Here is a 19,147-nt window from a genome sequence, read left to right on the forward strand (position 1 = left end):
ACAAGAAGGCAGGAGAAAGAGAAACTTTTGCTTCTGAGGCCTTCATGGTGGGGTATCATTTTCTGAGCCCCAACACTTTTTTGAGAGTACTTGGAAGGGGAGCAAAGGAGAAGCAGAGAGATGAGTTAGAGTATTAGCTGAAAATTCAGATGATAAATGATGGCAAGATGGGCCAGAGTGGCAGGAGCAGGGGTGGTGAGAAGGGATAAAAAACTGGATATAGTTAATGACAGCAAAAATTTGCAGATGATTGTGGAATTTGAGAGGGCACAATTTTAATGCCTGTACAGTGGTTCATCACATGAAAGACCACCCTCTACCTGACTAACCCCTTATTGCTAAACATTTAGGTTGCATATAGATGTTGTTACTATAATATTTCCATTTTTAAAAAACAGTGCTAAGGATTTTGCATGAATGTCCATTTTCCCCAGACAGTGAACACCCCCGCCCAGTCTTTTATTATACAGTCCAAGTTGGCCGTGAGGAAGGTAATGCAATGCCATCCACATAGCTGTTGAGTGGCTACTTTTGAAAACAATGGGTATAAAATTTACTTTTAGCCAGCCATGGTAGTGCATGCCTGTATTCTCAACCTACTAAGGAAGTTGAGGTGGGAGGATTGCTTGATCCCAAGAGTTTGAAGTTAGCCTGGGCAACACAGTGAGATTGTGTCTCTAAAAAAGAATAAGATAAAATGAACTAAAATATACTTTTAATGTTTGCTAACTGATGTAATTGCTCCATGTCTCGTGCCCTGTATGCCCTGTGCTCTTCCCACAGGTGGCCTTTTGCCCCACCCCCAGCATACAATGATGGAAATAGCCAATGTGAGTTCTCCAGAAGTCTTTGTCCTCCTGGGCTTCTCTGCACGACCCTCACTAGAAACTGTCCTCTTCATAGTTGTCTTGAGTTTTTACGTGGTATCCATCTTGGGCAATGGCATCATCATTCTGGTCTCCCATATGGATGTGCACCTCCACACACCTATGTACTTCTTTCTTGCCAACCTCTCCTTCCTGGACATGAGCTTCACCACGAGCATTGTCCCACAGCTCCTGGCTAACCTCTGGGGACCACAGAAAACCATAAGCTATGGAGGGTGTGTGGTCCAGTTCTATATCTCCCATTGGCTGGGGGCAACCGAGTGTGTCCTGCTGGCCACCATGTCCTATGACCGCTACGCTGCCATCTGCAGGCCACTCCATTACACTGTCATTATGCATCCACAGCTTTGCCTTGGGCTAGCTTTGGCCTCCTGGCTGGGAGGTCTGACCACCAGCATGGTGGGCTCCACGCTCACCATGCTCCTACCGCTGTGTGGGAACAATTGCATTGACCACTTCTTTTGCGAGATGCCCGTCATTATGCAACTGGCTTGTGTGGATACCAGCCTCAATGAGATGGAGATGTACCTGGCCAGCTTTGTCTTTGTTGTCCTGCCTCTGGGGCTCATCCTGGTCTCTTACGGCCACATTGCCCGGGCCGTGTTGAAGATCAGGTCAGCAGAAGGGCGGAGAAAGGCATTCAACACCTGTTCTTCCCACGTGGCCGTGGTGTCTCTGTTTTACGGGAGCATCATCTTCATGTATCTCCAGCCAGCCAAGAGCACCTCCCATGAGCAGGGCAAGTTCATAGCTCTGTTCTACACCGTAGTCACTCCTGCGCTGAACCCACTTATTTACACCCTGAGGAACACGGAGGTGAAGAGCGCCCTCCGGCACACGGTATTAGAGAACTGCTGTGGCTCTGCAGGCAAGCTGGCGCAAATTTAGAGACTCCAGTGCCTTCTGAGAAGGAAGATCAAGTTTACACAGAGCAAAGTGACCTTGGAAGACAGGGCACTTGGGATGTCGTTTTTCTTCTAATATTGTTTGAGCTCAAGGTAGATGGAAATCTGAAAGGAGTGTGCTCATGCCATTTCCAGACCAAGAAAATACATTTATTATTTGCTAATTATCATAGTTTTGTTAAATTGCGTTGTTGGTTCTTGCTATATATACACATGTTGACTGTCATCTTGTTTTGTAAACTCCTTGCGTTGTTATACAGCTGTTCCTCAGTATCCGAAGCGGATGGATTCCAGGACGCTCCGTGGATAATAAATTTTGACGATGCTGAGAGCGCGCGGGGAGACCGGAGCCGGCCTGTTCCCCGGAGCCCCCGGAGCCCTCCCAGCCCTCAGCCCTGCGCCTGGGGTGAGCTGAGCCCGGGACTCCGCCTTGCAGGCTCCGGAACCCTCGCTGTGGCTCCCCCGCCCGGCCCAGGCCTTGAAGCCGCGGCGAACCTCTTCCTACCCTACCTCGGGGACCCGATGGCAGCGGCGGCCTCCCTCCGCCTGGACCCCGCCGGCCGCGGGTCTCCCGGCCCAACCCCACCGACCCAGACCAAGACCGCGCCGACCCGCCGGGACTCAGCGCCTTCGGGTGGCGGCGGTAAGCGGAGAGGAAACATGGCGCCGCCCAAATGCGCCCGGAGGCCGTTAGGCTGTGGAGGGCGAGGAAGGCGGTCCAGAGGCGCGGGCTCGGCTGCCCGTTTAGGCCACGGAGCCGGCAGGTCCACGTCCTGGGCGACCGCTCTGTCGCAGCTGGGCGAGACCTACCTAGTCCTGACGGGTCGTATTTCCAAGACATTTTCATATTCTATCCATTGTTTTGTGTGCATTTTATTACTTCTGTATATAGAGGTGACAACGCTAACCTTTTTTGAGATGTCTGTTCCTTCTAGATGTTCTGAAGTACCTGATACATGTTAAAATTGGAGGTAGTAAAATGACACATTTTGTAAATAACTTTTTGTTAAAATTCATAGGAAATGTTATTTTGTTGGGGGGGGATGGCATGGTGTTTGTGGACTGGTTCAGGGAAGGAGGGGAAAAGGGAGGTGCAGAGAGCTCTAAGCCAGTGTGCTTACAGTGAGGCGAGATTCACCATTGTTTCTTATGATTGTGCATTTTGTTTTACTTATCTATGTATACAGCGTATCTAAAGGACAAACGAGTCCTGATTTACAACAGCTAGTCTTTCCAGATGTTAAAGAACTTCTATCAATAGAGTAACCTATCACTAGAGTTCACCTCTATCAATAGAGTAACCTCATTCTCTGCCTGATGATTCAAAGGCATGGGAAGACCAAAACCATGTGGCAGTTCCTGTTTTTGATTTTATTATATATATGTATATAATATGAAAGTAGTCATTAAAGTAGTCTTTCCTTTCGTACTAGGATCTTCCAATTCACTGTATTAGTCAGGGTTCTCCAGAGAAACAGAACCAAAAATATGTTTAAAAGAGAATACACACACACACACACACACCCTGAGGGAGAGAGAGAGAAAAAAGAGTGAGAGAGATTGAGAGTTAAGAAATAGGCTTACACAATTTAGGGAACTGGCAAGTCTGAAATTTGCAGGGCAAGCCAGCAGGCTGTAAATTTTGACAGAGGTTGATGTTGCAGCTTGAGTTCAAAGTCTGGAGGCAAAATTCCCTCTTTTTGGAAGCAGGTCAGTCTTTTAAGGCTTTCAACTGATGGGATGAGGCCCACTCACATTATAAAGGGTAATCTGCTTTACTAAAAGTCTACTGATTTAAATGTTAATCGCATCAAAAAAAAAAAAAAAAAAAACACCTTCACAGTAACACCGAGGCTTGTGTTTGAACAAAAACTGGGCACCATAGTCCAACCAAGTTGATACGTAAAATTAACCATCACACCAAACCCAAACTTTCAGTGAAGTGAAGCAACATTCTTCAATTGCATTATTATGCATCATGTACGAGACACTCTCATGTCTTCTTGGTTTCTGGACTCATGTATCAGCTTACGGTGACTGCAGGTTTCGGGCATACACTGCAGCCTGCAGGAAAGCAGTGCTTATTTACACAGTATTGTTTCTCAGCTTCAATAACTAAACCTTCAGCAGGCCATTCCATCATTCAATAAAGCCCATTCCATCATTCAGTCAAGCCCATGCTTCTGAATATTGAGGTATGAAGTAAGAATCATGAATTCCAAGGGCAATTCTATTGCCACACCCCTTTTGCTGTGAAATATGTTTCCTGGTTACAGTTGATATTGCAGGGGATGCCATGGTGATGATTAAGGCTTTGTTCACTACGTAAATGGTTCGGGCATGGAAGACAAAACTGTCCCCAGAATATTATTCTGTCCCTATAAAGACTAACATTGCTTACTCTATGCTCAAAGGAGTCCAGAGTAATCACTATGGTACTAGTCCAGCCAGATGTCTGGAAATAGTGCCAAATCACATGCCAACCTTGGTGAGAGAAATGTCATAATGCTGAGCCCATTCATAGTTTCCATCCCCGCTTCCATGTTAAATTTCTCATAGGCTCAATGAGCAAGCCTGCTGGCAAAAGAGATTGACTGATTACCTACTAGATGAGTCATCTTATCTACCATACCATCAAGATCCATCTCTGCAGTGGATGCCCTCTCATGGGCATTTATGTCAGACAGATATCTTCATGATCTGTGCACTTTTCAAGAAATTCTTCAATGTCCTCTTCTCCAGATTTGCCTGCCACTAATTTTCCAGCCTTGTTCTTCACAAATCTCTCAGCAAAATGATAACTTGTTATCCAATGCTCCTAAATCAGTGCATATCCAAACTTCTGTGCCTGTCTCCTTCTATAAAAAATTAACAACCAGCTAAACTGCCTGTAGTTTGACCACTGGGAAGTTTCCCTTCCTCACCATCTTTCAGCAACACCTGGAGGGGTACTGTGGTTTAGTGCCATTTGCTTCTTTCTGTTGCTGGTGTATAATGCAGATTCATTTGTAAACTGGCCCATGCTTTTTCCTTCTTTAACAGTTGGCTAAACATGAAATATGAGTGAGATCATGCAGGATTTGTCCCTTTGTGTTTGGCTTATTTCACTTAACACAATGTCTTCTAGGTTCATTCATGTTGTGAAGACAGGATTTTGAATGCTCTCACCACAAAGAAATGACAAGTGTTTGAGGTAATGGATATGTTAATTACCTTGATTTGATCATTACACAAGTATACATGTATCAAAACATCATACTGCACCCCATAAGTATGTACAATTGTTATTTGTGAATTAAAAACAAACTAAAATGAAATTTAAAAAATAATTATATAATTTTGGGGGCTTGGGGGTGGGGGAAGGAGAAGTAAAAAAGCAGACAGCAGGTACTCTAGGAGTCAGAGACACACGATAACATTAGTATGAGTCAGGAAGGTAGGAAATCAAGTTACTGACATTTTTTACTCAGTTTAGAACCCAAAGACCGAAGAAACAGAAACAAATGGGGGAAATCATAACTTTTAAAGTATTAGATAAAATTTTTAAGAAAGTTAAATACTGCATGTTCTCACTCATCTGTGAAAGCTAAAAAAGAGTTGATCTCATAGAAATAAGTAGAACAGAGGATACTTGAGGCTGGGAATGGATAGCAGGGGTGGGGGAATGAGAAGAGATTTGTTAAAGGATACAAAATTACAGCTCCATTGGAGGAGTAAGTTCTAGTGTTCTATACCACTGCGGGATGACCATAACAATAATATATTCTGTATTTTCAAACAGCTAGAAGGAGGATATTGAATGTTCCCAGCACGAAGAAACGATAAATGTTTGAGATGATGGATATTCTAATCACACTTATCTGATCACTATACATTATGTGCATCCAAACATCACTGTTTACCCCAGAAATATGTACAATTATTATATGTCCACTAAAAGCTAAAATAAAAAAAATTTTCAAACATTCAAGATCTGAAGAAAAACTTCAATCTGAATACTAAAAACTTTCCCTAACCTCTTGAAAAGACTAATTAAAAATCTCTGGAGTTTGGATGCACTGTAATTTTCATCTGCCAGTTCATGGCTTTGTTTAAGCTCAGTAGTCAAGTTGGTAGAACCTCCAGAGAAAGCAATGAGGAAGTGGCAGTAGGACCCTCTGGGACCCGTTACCCCAAATATCTGTCATCTTCTTGACCTCAAGGCTGGGTGTCAACTCAGGACAGGAGTGCAGGTCCTCATCAGTTTATGTGGGGATAGCAGACAACGCAGACCCTCCCAGAACCATGAGGACAGCACTGGGCTTTGCCCTGACCATCCATCAGCCCCTGTTTGGCACAGAGGAGAATGATGACCATAACTCACACTTTCCTCCAACTGCCTTAAATGCTCAGGCTGATTGGTCATGTGCTCACCCAACTGCTCCCTAAATGCTTAACAGAAAATGAAGACATCCTCTCCAGAACCCAAGGAAGTACACTTGAAATGTGATTTGTGCCTCAGATTGGCATCCAAGAAGAACTGAAAGAAACACCATGCATTTCACACAATTTCTGGCTCCACATCCAGTAGAACTATTGGAATCCTCCAATAACCATCTTGAGGCAGTAAATCCTGAAAGAAAGTGAAAGAAGACCTTTCTAAATAGAGGGAAGTCCCATCTTACTTGGATTTAAGTTATAGTAAATGAAGAGGAAAATGCTAACATGCCATATTGGACACCACTTGTCTTTCGATGCCAGGTCCCTTTTCAGCCTAATATGTCAGAATTTTCTAGGCTCCATCTTTTCTTTTATTCCTCTTGCAGCAACCCTAGGCTTTGATGGCTTCTCACAGGACAGAAAACCTGGATCATCCCAAACCTGCTCTGTGAACCCTCTACTTCATGTATGGGTTTCCTCCCATGCTGCGCACTGTGAGGGTCATGCATCACCACAGCATGCACAGCTGAGAAATGTGGAGAGTGAAGGACCCAGGCCACATTGACTGTGGGGATGTAAGCCAGTGGAGACACACTTCCTGAAGTAAGATGCATTTCACAAAGCTCCCAGGTTCCAGAAGGATGGAGCACCAGTCACCCTTGGTCATGGCCAAACCCTCTTTGTCCTTGCCCTTTCCTGCTCTCTGGGATCACAGAACATGTGCACTGGACACAGCTTCTGCCTTGGAAACACCCAGACTAAGGTAATTTCTCACACACCAGTTTATCTTCCAGCTTCTGTCAGAACTTTAGGTCAAGTGTTGCGAGCCAGATAGAGTAAAAAATATAAACTTTAAAAATTATAATCACCCTCAACATGGCAAGCTTCTCATGGTAAGAAAGGAATGCAAGAATTCAGAAACTAACCCAGAGAATAGCAGGCTCAAGATTTCTTGGCAAATAAATTCACTTAATAGATCACAGATATTTTCTCATCTCAACACATGCTGTGCACAGGTATATTTCAAACCTAATCACCATGGAATTTCTCATTTTCATTATTACAAACAAAGCTACAATAAGTTCATGTGTATTGAAATCCTTGCAAACTTGACTAGTAGCTCAAGATAAATTTTAGAATAAAAAATCAAATGGTATTCACATGTATATACTCTGAAGCATATATTTGGTCTTCAGTAGGTTTCCAGGCATACAACTACTAAAATCCTTGGATTCCTTAAAGTGGTACTTGTATGTTAATAAGTTGACAAATGGCTAGTAGTCCCTAGGTAGCTTCAGGATGGGAGCTGGGCACCTGAAAGACCAAGGCAGAATTAGAGAATTAAGATAGTCAGACCCAGCCCCCAACCTCCATGGAGGGAAGAAGGGATGAATGTTAAGCAGAACACCAATGGCCAGTGATTTAATCAGTCATGCCTACAGAATGACGCCTCCATAAAAACCCTCAAGGACTGGGTTCAGAGGGCTTCCAGATAGCTGAAGACATGGAGGTTCCTGGAAGGTGGTGAACCTGGAGAGAGGATGCAAGCTCCACAGCCTTTCCCTATACCGCACCCTATGCATCTCTTCATCGGCATCTCTTGCGATATCCTTTACAATAAACTGCTAAATGTAGATGCCTCCATGAGTTCTGTGGGCTGCTCTAGCAAATTAATTGAACCCAAGAAGGGGGCTGTGGTAACCCAGACTTACAGCTGATTGACTGGTCAGACGCACAGGTAAAAAGAACTTGAGGCTTATAATTGGTATTGGAAATGGGGATGTCTTATGAGACTTAGCCCTCACCCAGCAGACCTGGCATTATTTCCAGGTAGATAGTGTCAAAACTGAATTGAAGGACACCCAGCTGGTGTCTGCCACAGGATTGATTGTTTGCTTGGTGTATGGGCTTAACCCCATCACCTTTAGTCACAGAAGTCTTCTGTGTTGATTATTGAGTGAGAGAATAGAAAAAGCGCTTTAGTTTGTTTTTCCTTATAGAACATGTTGACATTACGTGGACATATTTAAATTTCCCTTCAGACACCAAATTCGTACTTTTGCCAATAATGTGTACAGAGGCATATATTCTCACAGTTTCACTAACATTTGATTTTGTTAGTAACTTTAGTTTTACTTGCAAATCTTACCTCAGTATCATTTTATTTGGCATTGATTTAATCATTAGTGAGGTTTAACATCTTCTGGTATGTTTTGGGGCTATTTGTGTTTCTTCAATAAATTGTTTTTTTCTTAAATTTTCATTGTTTTACCTTTTTGCTTACTGATTTGTAGCGGTAGTTGACATGATTCTACACATCTTTGTCATCATATAAGTGTTGAATCGTTCTTCTAGTGGGACGTTTTATCCTTTTGCTATGTTTTGTTTGTTTCCTTTGTGGTACAAAAGTTTTAAATGTTATATGTATTAAATAAACTATCAATCATGCCTTTATGCCTTCTAGTTGTGGGACTGTTCATTATTTCATTCAAAGAAATGAATTATTATTTAAACATGGTTTATGTATGCAGCCTGTATTGGAGACTGAAGATGCAGGAATAAATAACTGATATCCCTGCTTTCATAGGATGCAAAAGTTTGGGAAGAGAGAATATTCACCAACAAAGCAAGCAAATGAGAATGTCGGTTAAGAGATATGATCAACTGCCATGCAGGGTGAGCCTGGAGAAGGTGACATGAGGTCTAGGGACTGCCACTTGCGCTCTCCCCTGAAACAAAGGAGGAAGTCACACAGCATGGGTATGGAGGGCATCCCAAGGGGAGGGAGTAGCCAGTATCAAGGCTTTGGAAGAGGAAGGGCTACATGTGTAGAAAGGCTGGTGTGGCTGAAAGAGAGTAAGGGAAAGAGTGGTGGGAAGTGAGGTCTGAGAGATCCCTCAGGCCCAGGTAATAAATGTCTTAAGAGACCCTAGATGTATGGAATTTCATATTTTCAGACTATTTGGAAGAAGTAAAGGGCATGATAAGCCTTCATGCTTGGAGTTATGCTTAGAAATGGCCTGCGATCTTCTAGATTGTATTTATCTTCTCGTTTTATGGTTTTCTGTTTTCTATTTAGGTTTTCAATTCACTGCATCTGCAGTGTGTGTGTGTGTGTGTGTGTGTGTGTAAGACAGATGTTGTTTTCCAAATGTTCAGTCAATTGTCCCAAAACAATTTATTTCACTAGCTGTATTTTCATTATTTGCTTCAAATTATACCTTTACCATATTCAAAATTTCATATATGTGCAAATTTATTTCAGGAATATCAATTCTATTAATATTTATTCATTTATTTTATTTCATTCACATTTGTAACACTTTTAATAGCTGTTGATGTATAGTATATTTTGTCATCTAGTAGAACAAGGCATCAATCATTATCTATTTTTCTAATTTAGACTTTTCATGGTTGTCACTATGTTCTGCTCCACCAAGTTAAAGTCACAGCTAGTTTCCTCCTAACCCAAAACAATATCTTATTGGGACTGTGGTTGGTATTGAACTACATTTTTAAATTAATGTCTGGAAAATTTACCATGTTTGCAGGACCAAGACTCCCATGTGGATAATGAACAAAGGAACTGAAGCACGGGGGTGGGATCATGTCATTAAGTACTTGCTATGGGTCCTGATGCCTCACTTGACTATGAATCCTTGGTCAATAAACCCACCTCTCTGAACCCTGTTGTCTTTATCTGTAAAGGGTGGCAAAAACACCAGTCTTGAAAGGTTTCTGCAGAGAATTAAGTAATGAGAAATTGGTACTCAATATAGTGACTAGCACAGTAAAACCTCAATGAATGTTAGGAATTATTCCTGTCTATATATGCATGTAGATCTTTTATTCCTTCAGGAAAGATTTCCAGTTTTCTTCATATAGGTCTTGATTATTACTTGATTATTACACTGCTGTAACAGAGACCAAAACTACAGTGGTTCAAAGGAGATAAAGTGTATATAGGCTGAAGGGGCGTCTGTTCTGTAGGAGGTTGCCAACCCCAAACTGCAGAGCAAGAGCTACTGACAAACAGTAGATGGAGGTTCATTTATTTACTAAAAATGATAAACATTTTTGATACAATAGAGGATTTCATATATATTTTCTAAAACTAAACTGAGTGTTAGCAATGTGAAGCAGTATTTGTTAGAGCACTCAGAAAAATTTCTCATTAAAAGTTATACATTATGTTTTTCATAAACGGTTGAAAATGCTTACAACCTTGTAACAGTCTCATCAATCCTGTTATAATTAATACTGCAGGTATATAAAAATTGAGTGGATTCTCAATTTTTTTGGATTCCCAATTCCTAGTTGGGTGGATGGTTAAAAAGGTGCCTATAGGATTTTCTCCTTGCAAAAAAAAAAAAAAAATGCAAGAATGTAAATTCAAATTCTAAAAGATTTATTTCACCACAGAATAAAATTTTTTTTCTAACACATTTGCTTGACTAAGTTTATATAGGCCCACACTAAATGCATGTCGTGTAGTGCCAGAGGCAATGTCTAGTACACACCAGGCTAAGCATACTAAAACTATAAGACAGAGCAGTGAAAAAATTCAGAGGCTTAATAAGAAACACAGAAGATTGCAACCAACTTCTTTTCCCTTTCGGAAATCAGAAGATAAAGTAGTATAGACGTAAGTTGGTTTCCCCTTTTCCCTTTTTGCAATGTCCATAATTTTTTTAACCTCTAATAATCCAATGAGGAAATCTGAACTGAAAATATAAGGAAAGACTGTCCTGCTTGAAGAAACAGCTATTTGAACATAAGAAAAGAAATTTGAAAACTACGCATTAACCTAAAGAGTTTGAGGCTGTAAAAAAAGGCAAAAACGTATCCAAATTTGATCAAGATGTGCTTTATTTTATATAACTTCTGGGAAGTTTGTAGTACAACTGTATTAGGGGTCTCCAGAGAAACAGAATCAACAGAAGATATGTGTGTGTGTGTGTGTGTGTGTGTGTGTGTGTGTGTGAAGAGGTAGGGGTACTTATTTGAAGAAACTGGCTAACTCAGTTATGGGGGTTGGCAAATCAGAACTCTTCAGGGCAGGCTGGAGACTCTGAGAAAAGTTGATGTTACAGCTGTAGCTTGAAAGCAGATGTAAGAACTCCTCCTTCCTTGTAGGACCTGAGTCTGTTTTCTCTTAAGGCCTTCAACTGAATTGGATCAGGCCCATCCACATCATGGAGGGTAATCTACTTTACTCAAAGTCTACCAATCTAAATGTTAATGTCATCTGAAAAAAACAGTTTCACAGCAACACTCAGACTGGTATTTGACCAAATATCTGGGTACTACAGCCTAGTCACGTTGACACAAAACTAGCCATTACAGGAACTAAGTAGTTCATGGAAACAGATGTAATTTCATTTATTTTTAGAGTAATCAGAGAAGCTCACCTTTATTTTTTAGTGTAAATTTTAAAGGAAAATATGAAGTAAAAACTATGACTTGCCACTAAATCTTAAAATATTCCTACTTCAGAAATGTCAAAAGGTGAAAATGCATGAGTTGAAAAAATAGTTTCATTTTTATCATAATTAGCATGATTAACATTATCACTGTCAACATATCATCATCATTTATCCTGGCAAACTCTCCCATGCTAAGCAGCTGTGATTTCCTTGCTCTACAAAACTCTTTGAGTCCATATCTTCCCATACACGACCCTATGTTTCCTTAAAGTGATATTCCTAGATTTTCCTCTAGTACAGACGTATGGGTTGCTTGGAAGCTTGTTCCAACAGAAACTCTCTAAAGCAGTGACTTTCAAACTTATATCGGTGTAAGAAACACATTTCACACACACATACACACAACTGACTCACTACCATGCATAGTCCTCTGTGAAATTTTCTAATCCATTTTATGCTAACCTAGAATAACGAATGTTTGCCGCACTTAAATTGATGTTGTAAGTGGCATATAACCTGAAATGTAAAGGAAACACTGCTCTTAGGCAGGTACATGTTACCTGCTTAGGGCCTGAGGGGGCAGGTAATAGCCTGAGGAAGTAACAGTGTCATCTGCAAAGGGGTCTGGAAAATTCAGAACAAAAGGGCCTGTGGGAAGGAACAAGCGTACCCCAGAAAACACTCACCACAGACACACACGTGCGTTTCTGCCATGCTGTCTCCTTACTCTTATATCTGATTTAATATTGACATTACCGCTCAGTGGAATCAGTCACAAATGAGCTGCAAAGCAGTCATTATCTGCCTGTAAAACCCCACTGAGGAAAGAAGCAGCAGCATCTCTCTTTCCACCAGCACATCATCTCTTGCAATGAACTCTTTTGCAATTAACTTTGAAGGACATGGGGCAGTCAGTCCACCTGCAAGCAAAGATACAAAGTCTGAGACCCCTGAGAGAACGCCTTGCTCCATTCACATTCACATCCCTGCCGCTTTTTTCTTTTTTTTTTTTTTTTTGTTTGTTTGTTTTTGTTTTGAGACTGAGTCTTGCTCTGTCGTCCAGGCTGGAGTGCAGTGGCACAATCTCGGCGCTTTTTTCTTTTTTTAGAGATAGGGTTTTGCTCAGTTGCCCAGGCTGGAGTGCAGTGGTGTCATTAGAGCTCACTGAAGCCTCAAACTCCTGGGCTCAAGCGATCCTCCCGCTTCAGCCTCCCAAGTAACTAGGACTAAAGGCAGGCGCCACTAGCCCGGCTAATTTTCTACATTTCTGGTAGCGATGGGTTCTCGCTGTATTGCCCAGGCTGGTCTGGAATTGTTGAGCTCAAGCGATCTGCCCGCCTTGGCCTGCCAAAGCGCTGGGACTGCAGGCGAGCGCCGCGGCCTCCGTTCCCCATCGTATTATTAATGGATGCCATTGTGCAGTGTTGTCCTGAAGAGAAAAAGCTTCGCGGACCACACGAAATCGCGGAGTGAGTGCTCCCGCCTACCTCCATGTCCTCCCGCGTCCAGCGGCTGCGGGCTTTCCCGAGAGCCTTCCCCAGGGCGCCTTTCTCGTCCTCTCAGCGTGTGGAGATGAGGGAATTCAGCGGCGGTTGCAGGCAGTTGAAGCGAGTGCGGCGCTAGTGCAGACGGCGTCACTGTGGAAAGGGCGGCAGCCGCGCGGGAAGGCCGGGCGCTGAGACCGCATGCGCAGCAGTGCACCGCCCCCGAGGCGCCGAGGCCAAGGCGCGCGAGAGGCGCCAGGGCGGTTGGGGTGGCCGGGGAAAGCCAGGCCTTCCACCCTGCCGGCGTCCACGCGGAAATGCGGTGATGCCCGGCGTCCCACACACGAACTGGCAGAGGCAGCGGTGACTGCACCGCCCCAGGTACGTGTACGCGGCGACGTCAGGGCGGAATGGCAGCTCCCGGAGCCGGCGCGGCCAGGCCAGACCAGGAGCCAGAGACCTCAGAGGGCCGCCCCGCACACCCACGCGGGCCATGGATTTGCCTGAGCCCCCGAGGTTAACTAGCACTTGGGAGAAGCTGCGAGTGCTGTGGCAGGAGGTGGAGAAGGGCCCGGTCGCTGAGGAAGTGGGAGTGTGCAGTTGGAGGGAGACGAGGACGTTGGTGCAGTTGCCCGTCACGGCCAGAAAGTAAAAGGCCGTGCTGACCACAAACGGGACCGTCTCCAGCTTTGGCCTCTCCAGAACCCCAGCAGAATGGCGTCACCCCGCGAGCTCTCATTGACCCTCCATCGCCCTTGGCCTCATTTGCCTATTTAGAGAGGTTCACAGGCTGCAATGATTAGAAAATGGCACGTGTTGTTCTGTCCTCTCAGTGCGGAGGATCCATTCCACCACCCACAGTTTTTAGCGAGTCTCACTTGCCTGCTGGTTATCTAGCACTGAAGGGCAAGACGTTAAGTAAAGATATTTGTGAAGAGAAGAAAGCTAAAACTTTTTTCTCAGTAGCACTCTGATCTAGTCAAGCGAGTTAACTGGGTAGACTTTTAAAAATAAAAATTTTTTAAACAAGCTTTTTGTTATTTTCAGAAATAAGTAAATAATATTAAAAAAAATCTTTTGTCAGAATCTACTAACCATGAACCAATTTCTCTGCTACTGGATACAATCTCCTAAAATTTGTGGAACAATAGCTTCAATTAATATGATCAGCTCTCACATTTCCGCATTTTACATTTCTTTGTTCCAGTGATTTAAAATCCACTGCATAAAGAGTACGGTCTCACACTCTGTGCCGACCTTGCACTGTGAACTGCAGGTTTAGATAGGAAAGAGACAAGACACCTAGTAATAAGTTACTCACAATACCTGTACATTTTGGGGAAAATAGCCTGGGGGCCCTTGAGAACAGGGGAGCCCTGAATTCATTTTACTCTGAATTGTTAAAGATTTGGTCCAATCTCTTGACTCAATGATTAGTCTGACATTATCCAAAAGACCAAAAGCAGCTTTGATTGTGCAAAGGTGAAAGGATTTTCTTCCTTGCCGTGTCCACTCACAAAGAGCAGAAAAGCAAGGAATGTTCTTTTGTGCCTTTCCAGTCAATATTATACAGTGCCCAGAGATCAGTTAAGCAGAATAATCAGGATCATTGTAGAGAGTTATTTTGGTAGTAAGTATGTCTTATGGCCTGCACTCCTTCGTGAAAGCAAACTAAATATTCACATTATTAAATAGACACCCATCAAGTATTTGGGCTGGGAACATAGATCTCACCTATAATTAAGAAATTAACTGAAAAAAAAGTATTTTCTATATGTCAACAATTAAATGTTGGCTGTACGAATATAATTTTCTACTATCACTCCTTTTGGCTTGACAAGGACTCAGCTGCTGAAGAAGTTAGGATGTAGTGTAAACAGAGGGTTACAAATGCATCCCTCTTGTTTTCCATAGCTCTGCTGTCCACGTACAGGATGTGTCCATTTGAGGTCTAATCTGAAAGGACTGTAGACCCTAAACTCAGAAAAGGGTTACTGTCTGATCACCAGCCATATATAAAGTGCAGTTAGATCTGGAGTTTAAAAAAAAAAAAAAACAGTCAACATGAAAGTTGTAGACAAACCAGTTTAAGGGACACTTTAGAAACTGAATCTATTATGAGCATGTTGTATCTGCAGATCTCATCATGAGAATACACATCTAGAACTAAACTAGGTCGGCATGAATTGGAGCTTGGAAATTGTAACATGGACACAAGGAATCATTTACTCAAGTTGTTCAGTACTCATCACCTGTGTTCGCTAATTGCTCTGTCCCAGACGTAGGGTCCAGTGTCTTTTAAATGCCTAAACTCTAAACCAAAATCCATAATGTCAACACAGTATTACAAATTGTCTTATAACATTTAGAAAAGAGGGAATGAGAGATTAGGAGTTCCCATATGTGTTTTCAGAAATACACAAGAAGGAAGTGGTCCTGCCGTATTGACATGAGTGTTCTTACTGTAGGTGGCAAAACACCCCTGTTCTTGTGGGTTTTAGGCCTTCGATTCACATTGCATCATCTATCACTCATTGTACCACCCTGCCTTCCTCTGCCATTTTTGCTGTCCACCTAACAGCCTAAACATCATACCCTAAAGACAATATTCTGGTCCTTCTCTGGGTCTCCTCCCCCCTCAACCAACAGATAGCAGTCTTATCAGCTAACTGTGTGTAGGTGTGGTTAGTATAATAAATGTGCTTCGTGAGTCTGATCACTGCTGGGTTTACTGAAAAGACTGTGTGATAACAGGTTGGATTTGTGTCCCCACCCAAATCTCATGTTGAATTGGAGGAGGGGCCTAGTGGGAGGTGACTGGATCATGAGGGCAGATTGCTTCCTTGCTGTTCTCATGATAGTGAATGAGTTCTCACAAGATCTGGTTGTTTAAAAGTGTGTGGCACCTCCCCAGGCTCCTGCTCCACCATGGTAAGAGGTGCTTGCTTCCCCTTCGCTGTCTGCCATGATTGTAAGTTTCCTGAGGCCTCCTAGTCATGATTCCCATACAGCCTGCAGAACTGTGAGTCAATTAAACCTCTTTTCTTCATAAATTGCCCTGTCTCAGGTAGTTCTTTCTAGTAGTACGAGAACAGAATGATACACTACATCTATTAACACAGGAAGCTGTTGGACCTACAAGGACCTCATCAAGGTACAGAGTTATTATATATTAATTAGTTACCATTCCTTTTTCATAAACAACATTTTAAACTGTATTTCTAAATATATTCTTGCACATTAAAAATTAAAGTTACTGTTGCAGTGCAACAATGTCTCAACCACAAACTTCACACAGGGGAAAAGTCCTTTTCTTCAATTACTTTGTCAGAGATTTGAAAGGCTTTTATTCATTTTCCATGCTGTCATTACTTAACTCATTATCTGGCTGCCTTGTCTAATGGCTCCTTAGCTTTCACGTGGTTCATAGTCCACATATTCTACTTCTATGATGGTCAAATGGCAGCATTTTAAAAATAATGACATTGACACAAACAAATGGAAACACATCCCATGCTCATGGATGGGTACAATTAATATTATGAAAATGACCATACTGCCAAAAGCAGTCTACAAGTTCAATGCAATTCCCATCAAAATACCACCATCACTCTTCCCGGAACTAGAGAAAACAATCCTAAAATTTACATGGAAGCAAAAAAGAGCCCACATAGCCAAAGCAAGACTAAGCAAAAAGAACAAATCTGGAGGCATTGTTACCCAACTTCAAACTATACTATAAGGCAATAGTCACCAAAACAGCATGATACTGGTATAAAAAATAGGGACATTGACCAATGGAACAGAATAGAGAAACCATAATTAAAGCTAAATACAGTCAATTGATCTTCGACAAAGCAAACAAAACATAAAGTGGGAAAGGACACCCTGTTCAACAAATAGTGCTGGGATAATTGGCAAGCCACATGTAGAATGAAACTGGATCCTCCTCTCTCACTTTATACAAAAATAAACTCAAGATGGATCAAAGACTTAAATCTAAGACCTGAAACCATAAAGATTCTACAAGATAACATTGGAAAAACGCTTCTAGATACTGGCTTAGGCAAAGACTTCATGACCAAGAACCTAAAAGCAAATGGAACAAAAACAAAGATAAATAGATGGCACTTAAGTAAACTAAAAAGCTTCTGCACAGCAAAAGAAATAGCAGAGTTAACAGACAACTGACAGAGTAGGAGAAAATCTTCACAATCTATACATCCAACAAAGGACTAATATCTAAAATCTACAAAGAACTCAAATCAGTGCGAGAGAAAAAAAAGTGGGCTAAAGACACAAATAGACAATTCTTAAAAGAAGATATCCAGGCTGGGAGTGGTGGTTCATGCCTGTAATCCCAGCACTTTGGGAGGCCAAGGTGGGCAGATCATGAGGTCAAGAGATCCGGACCATCCTTGGCAACATGGTGAAACCCTATCCCTACTAAAAATACAAAAATTAGCTGGGCATGGTGGTGCATACCTGTAGTCCCAGCTACTCAGGAGGCTGAGGCAGGAGAATGGCTTGAACCTGGGAGGTGGAAGTTGCAGTGAGCCAAGATCACACCACTGCACTCCAACCTGGTGACAGAGCAAGACTCCATCTTAAAAAAAAAGGCGGTGGGGGGGTTGTGGCTGACAAGATGGCCAAATAGGAACAGTTCTAGTCTGCAGCTCCCACTGACATCAATGCAGAAGGCTGGTGATTTCTGCATTTCCAACTGAGGTACCCAGCTCATCTCATTGGGACTGGTTAGAAAGTGGGTGCAGCCCACAGAGGGTGAGCAGAAAGAGGGTGGAGCATTGCCTCACCCAGGAAGCACAAAGGGTCAGGGAAGAAATCCCTCCCCTAGCCAAGGGAAGCCACAAGAGACTGTGCCCTGAGGAATGGTGCACTGCAGCCCCAGATACTATGATTTTCCCACCATCTCTGCAACCCGCAGACCAGGAGATTCCCTCAGGTGCCTATGCCACCAGTGCCCTGGGTTTCAGGCACAAAACTGGATGGCCGTTTGGGCAGACACTGAGCTAGCTGCAGGAGTTTTTTTCCATACGCAAGTGGTGCCTGGAATGCCAGCAAGACAGAACTATCCGCTGCCCTGGTAAGGGGGCTGAAGCCAGGAAGCCAAGTGGTCTAGCTCAGTGGATCTGACTCCCATGGAACCCAGCAAGCTAATATCCACTGGCTTGAAATTCTCACTGCCAGTACAGCAGTCTGAAGGTGACCTGGGTCACTCAGGCTTGGTGGGGGGAGGGGTGTCTGCCATTACTGAGGTTTGAGTAGGTGGCTTTCCTCTGACTGTGTTAACAAAGCCACTGGGAAATTTGAACTGGTCTGAGTCCACCACAGCTCAGCAAAGCCACTGTAGCCAGACTGCCTCTCTAGATTGCTCCTCTCTGGGCAGAGCATCTCTGAAAGAAAGGCAGCAGCCCCAGTCAGGGGCTTATAGATAAAACTCCCTTCTCCCTGGGACAGAGCACCTGGGGGGAAGGGGTGGCTATGGGCAAAGCTTCAGCAGACCTAAACATTTCTGCCCGCCAGCTCCAAAGAGGGCAGTGGATCTCCCAACACAGCGCTCAAGCTCTGCTAAGGGACAGACTGCCTTCTCAAGTGGGTCCCTGACCCCCATACCTCCTGACTGGGAGACACCTCCCAGCAGGGTTTGACAGACACCTCATACAGGAGAGCCCCAGCTGCATCTAGTGGGTGCTTCTGTGGGACGACGCTTCCAGAGGAATGAACAGGCAGCAATCTTTGCTGTTCCGCAGCCTCTGCTGGTGATAACCAGGCAAACAGGATCTCAAGCGGACCTCCAGGAAACTCCAGCAGATCTGCAATAGAAGAGCCTGACTGTTAGAAGGAAAACTAACAAACAGAAAGGAATAGCATCAACATCAGCAAGAAGGATGTCCACACAGAAACCCCATCTGAAGGTCACCAACATCAAAGACCAAAGGTAGGTAAATCCACAAAGATGAGGAAAAACCGGTGCAAAAAGCCTGAAAATTCCAAAAACCAGAACG

The 19,147-nt window shown here is 43.2% G+C and overlaps 1 protein-coding gene and 1 long non-coding RNA gene across 3 annotated transcripts; one reads left to right on the forward strand and one right to left on the reverse strand.

The window, feature by feature from the left end:
• The first annotated feature begins 267 nt into the window (after positions 1 to 267).
• OR2C3 (olfactory receptor family 2 subfamily C member 3) lies at positions 268 to 8,674 on the forward strand. Of its 2 annotated transcripts, none has more exons than XM_055381022.2 (3): positions 268 to 2,435; positions 4,920 to 4,985; positions 5,574 to 8,674. In XM_055381022.2, the coding sequence occupies exon 1, from the start codon at positions 762 to 764 to the stop codon at positions 1,773 to 1,775; it is 1,014 nt and encodes a 337-aa protein (XP_055236997.1). In that variant the 5' UTR covers positions 268 to 761; the 3' UTR covers positions 1,776 to 2,435; positions 4,920 to 4,985; positions 5,574 to 8,674. The 2 variants fall into 2 exon arrangements, with proteins under 2 accessions (XP_055236997.1, XP_055237002.1); XM_055381027.2 differs by having other exon boundaries at positions 6,598 to 8,674.
• A 3,663-nt stretch (positions 8,675 to 12,337) lies between these two features.
• LOC129532289 (uncharacterized) lies at positions 12,338 to 16,165 on the reverse strand. Its single transcript, XR_008677976.2, has 2 exons — positions 13,125 to 16,165; positions 12,338 to 12,557 (listed from the first exon to the last, which is right to left on the reverse strand). It is a non-coding gene; the product is annotated as an uncharacterized lncRNA (long non-coding RNA).
• Between the last annotated feature and the right edge of the window lie 2,982 nt (positions 16,166 to 19,147).

Source organism: Gorilla gorilla, chromosome 1, assembly GCF_029281585.2.
Source record: "Gorilla gorilla gorilla isolate KB3781 chromosome 1, NHGRI_mGorGor1-v2.1_pri, whole genome shotgun sequence".
In the NCBI taxonomy this organism is placed as follows: domain Eukaryota; kingdom Metazoa; phylum Chordata; class Mammalia; order Primates; family Hominidae; genus Gorilla; species Gorilla gorilla.

Bases quoted from the DNA above. Each gene is read 5' to 3' on its own strand.
- OR2C3 (XM_055381022.2), top strand. From the start codon at position 762: ATGCCCTGTGCTCTTCCCACAGGTGGCCTTTTGCCCCACCCCCAGCAT.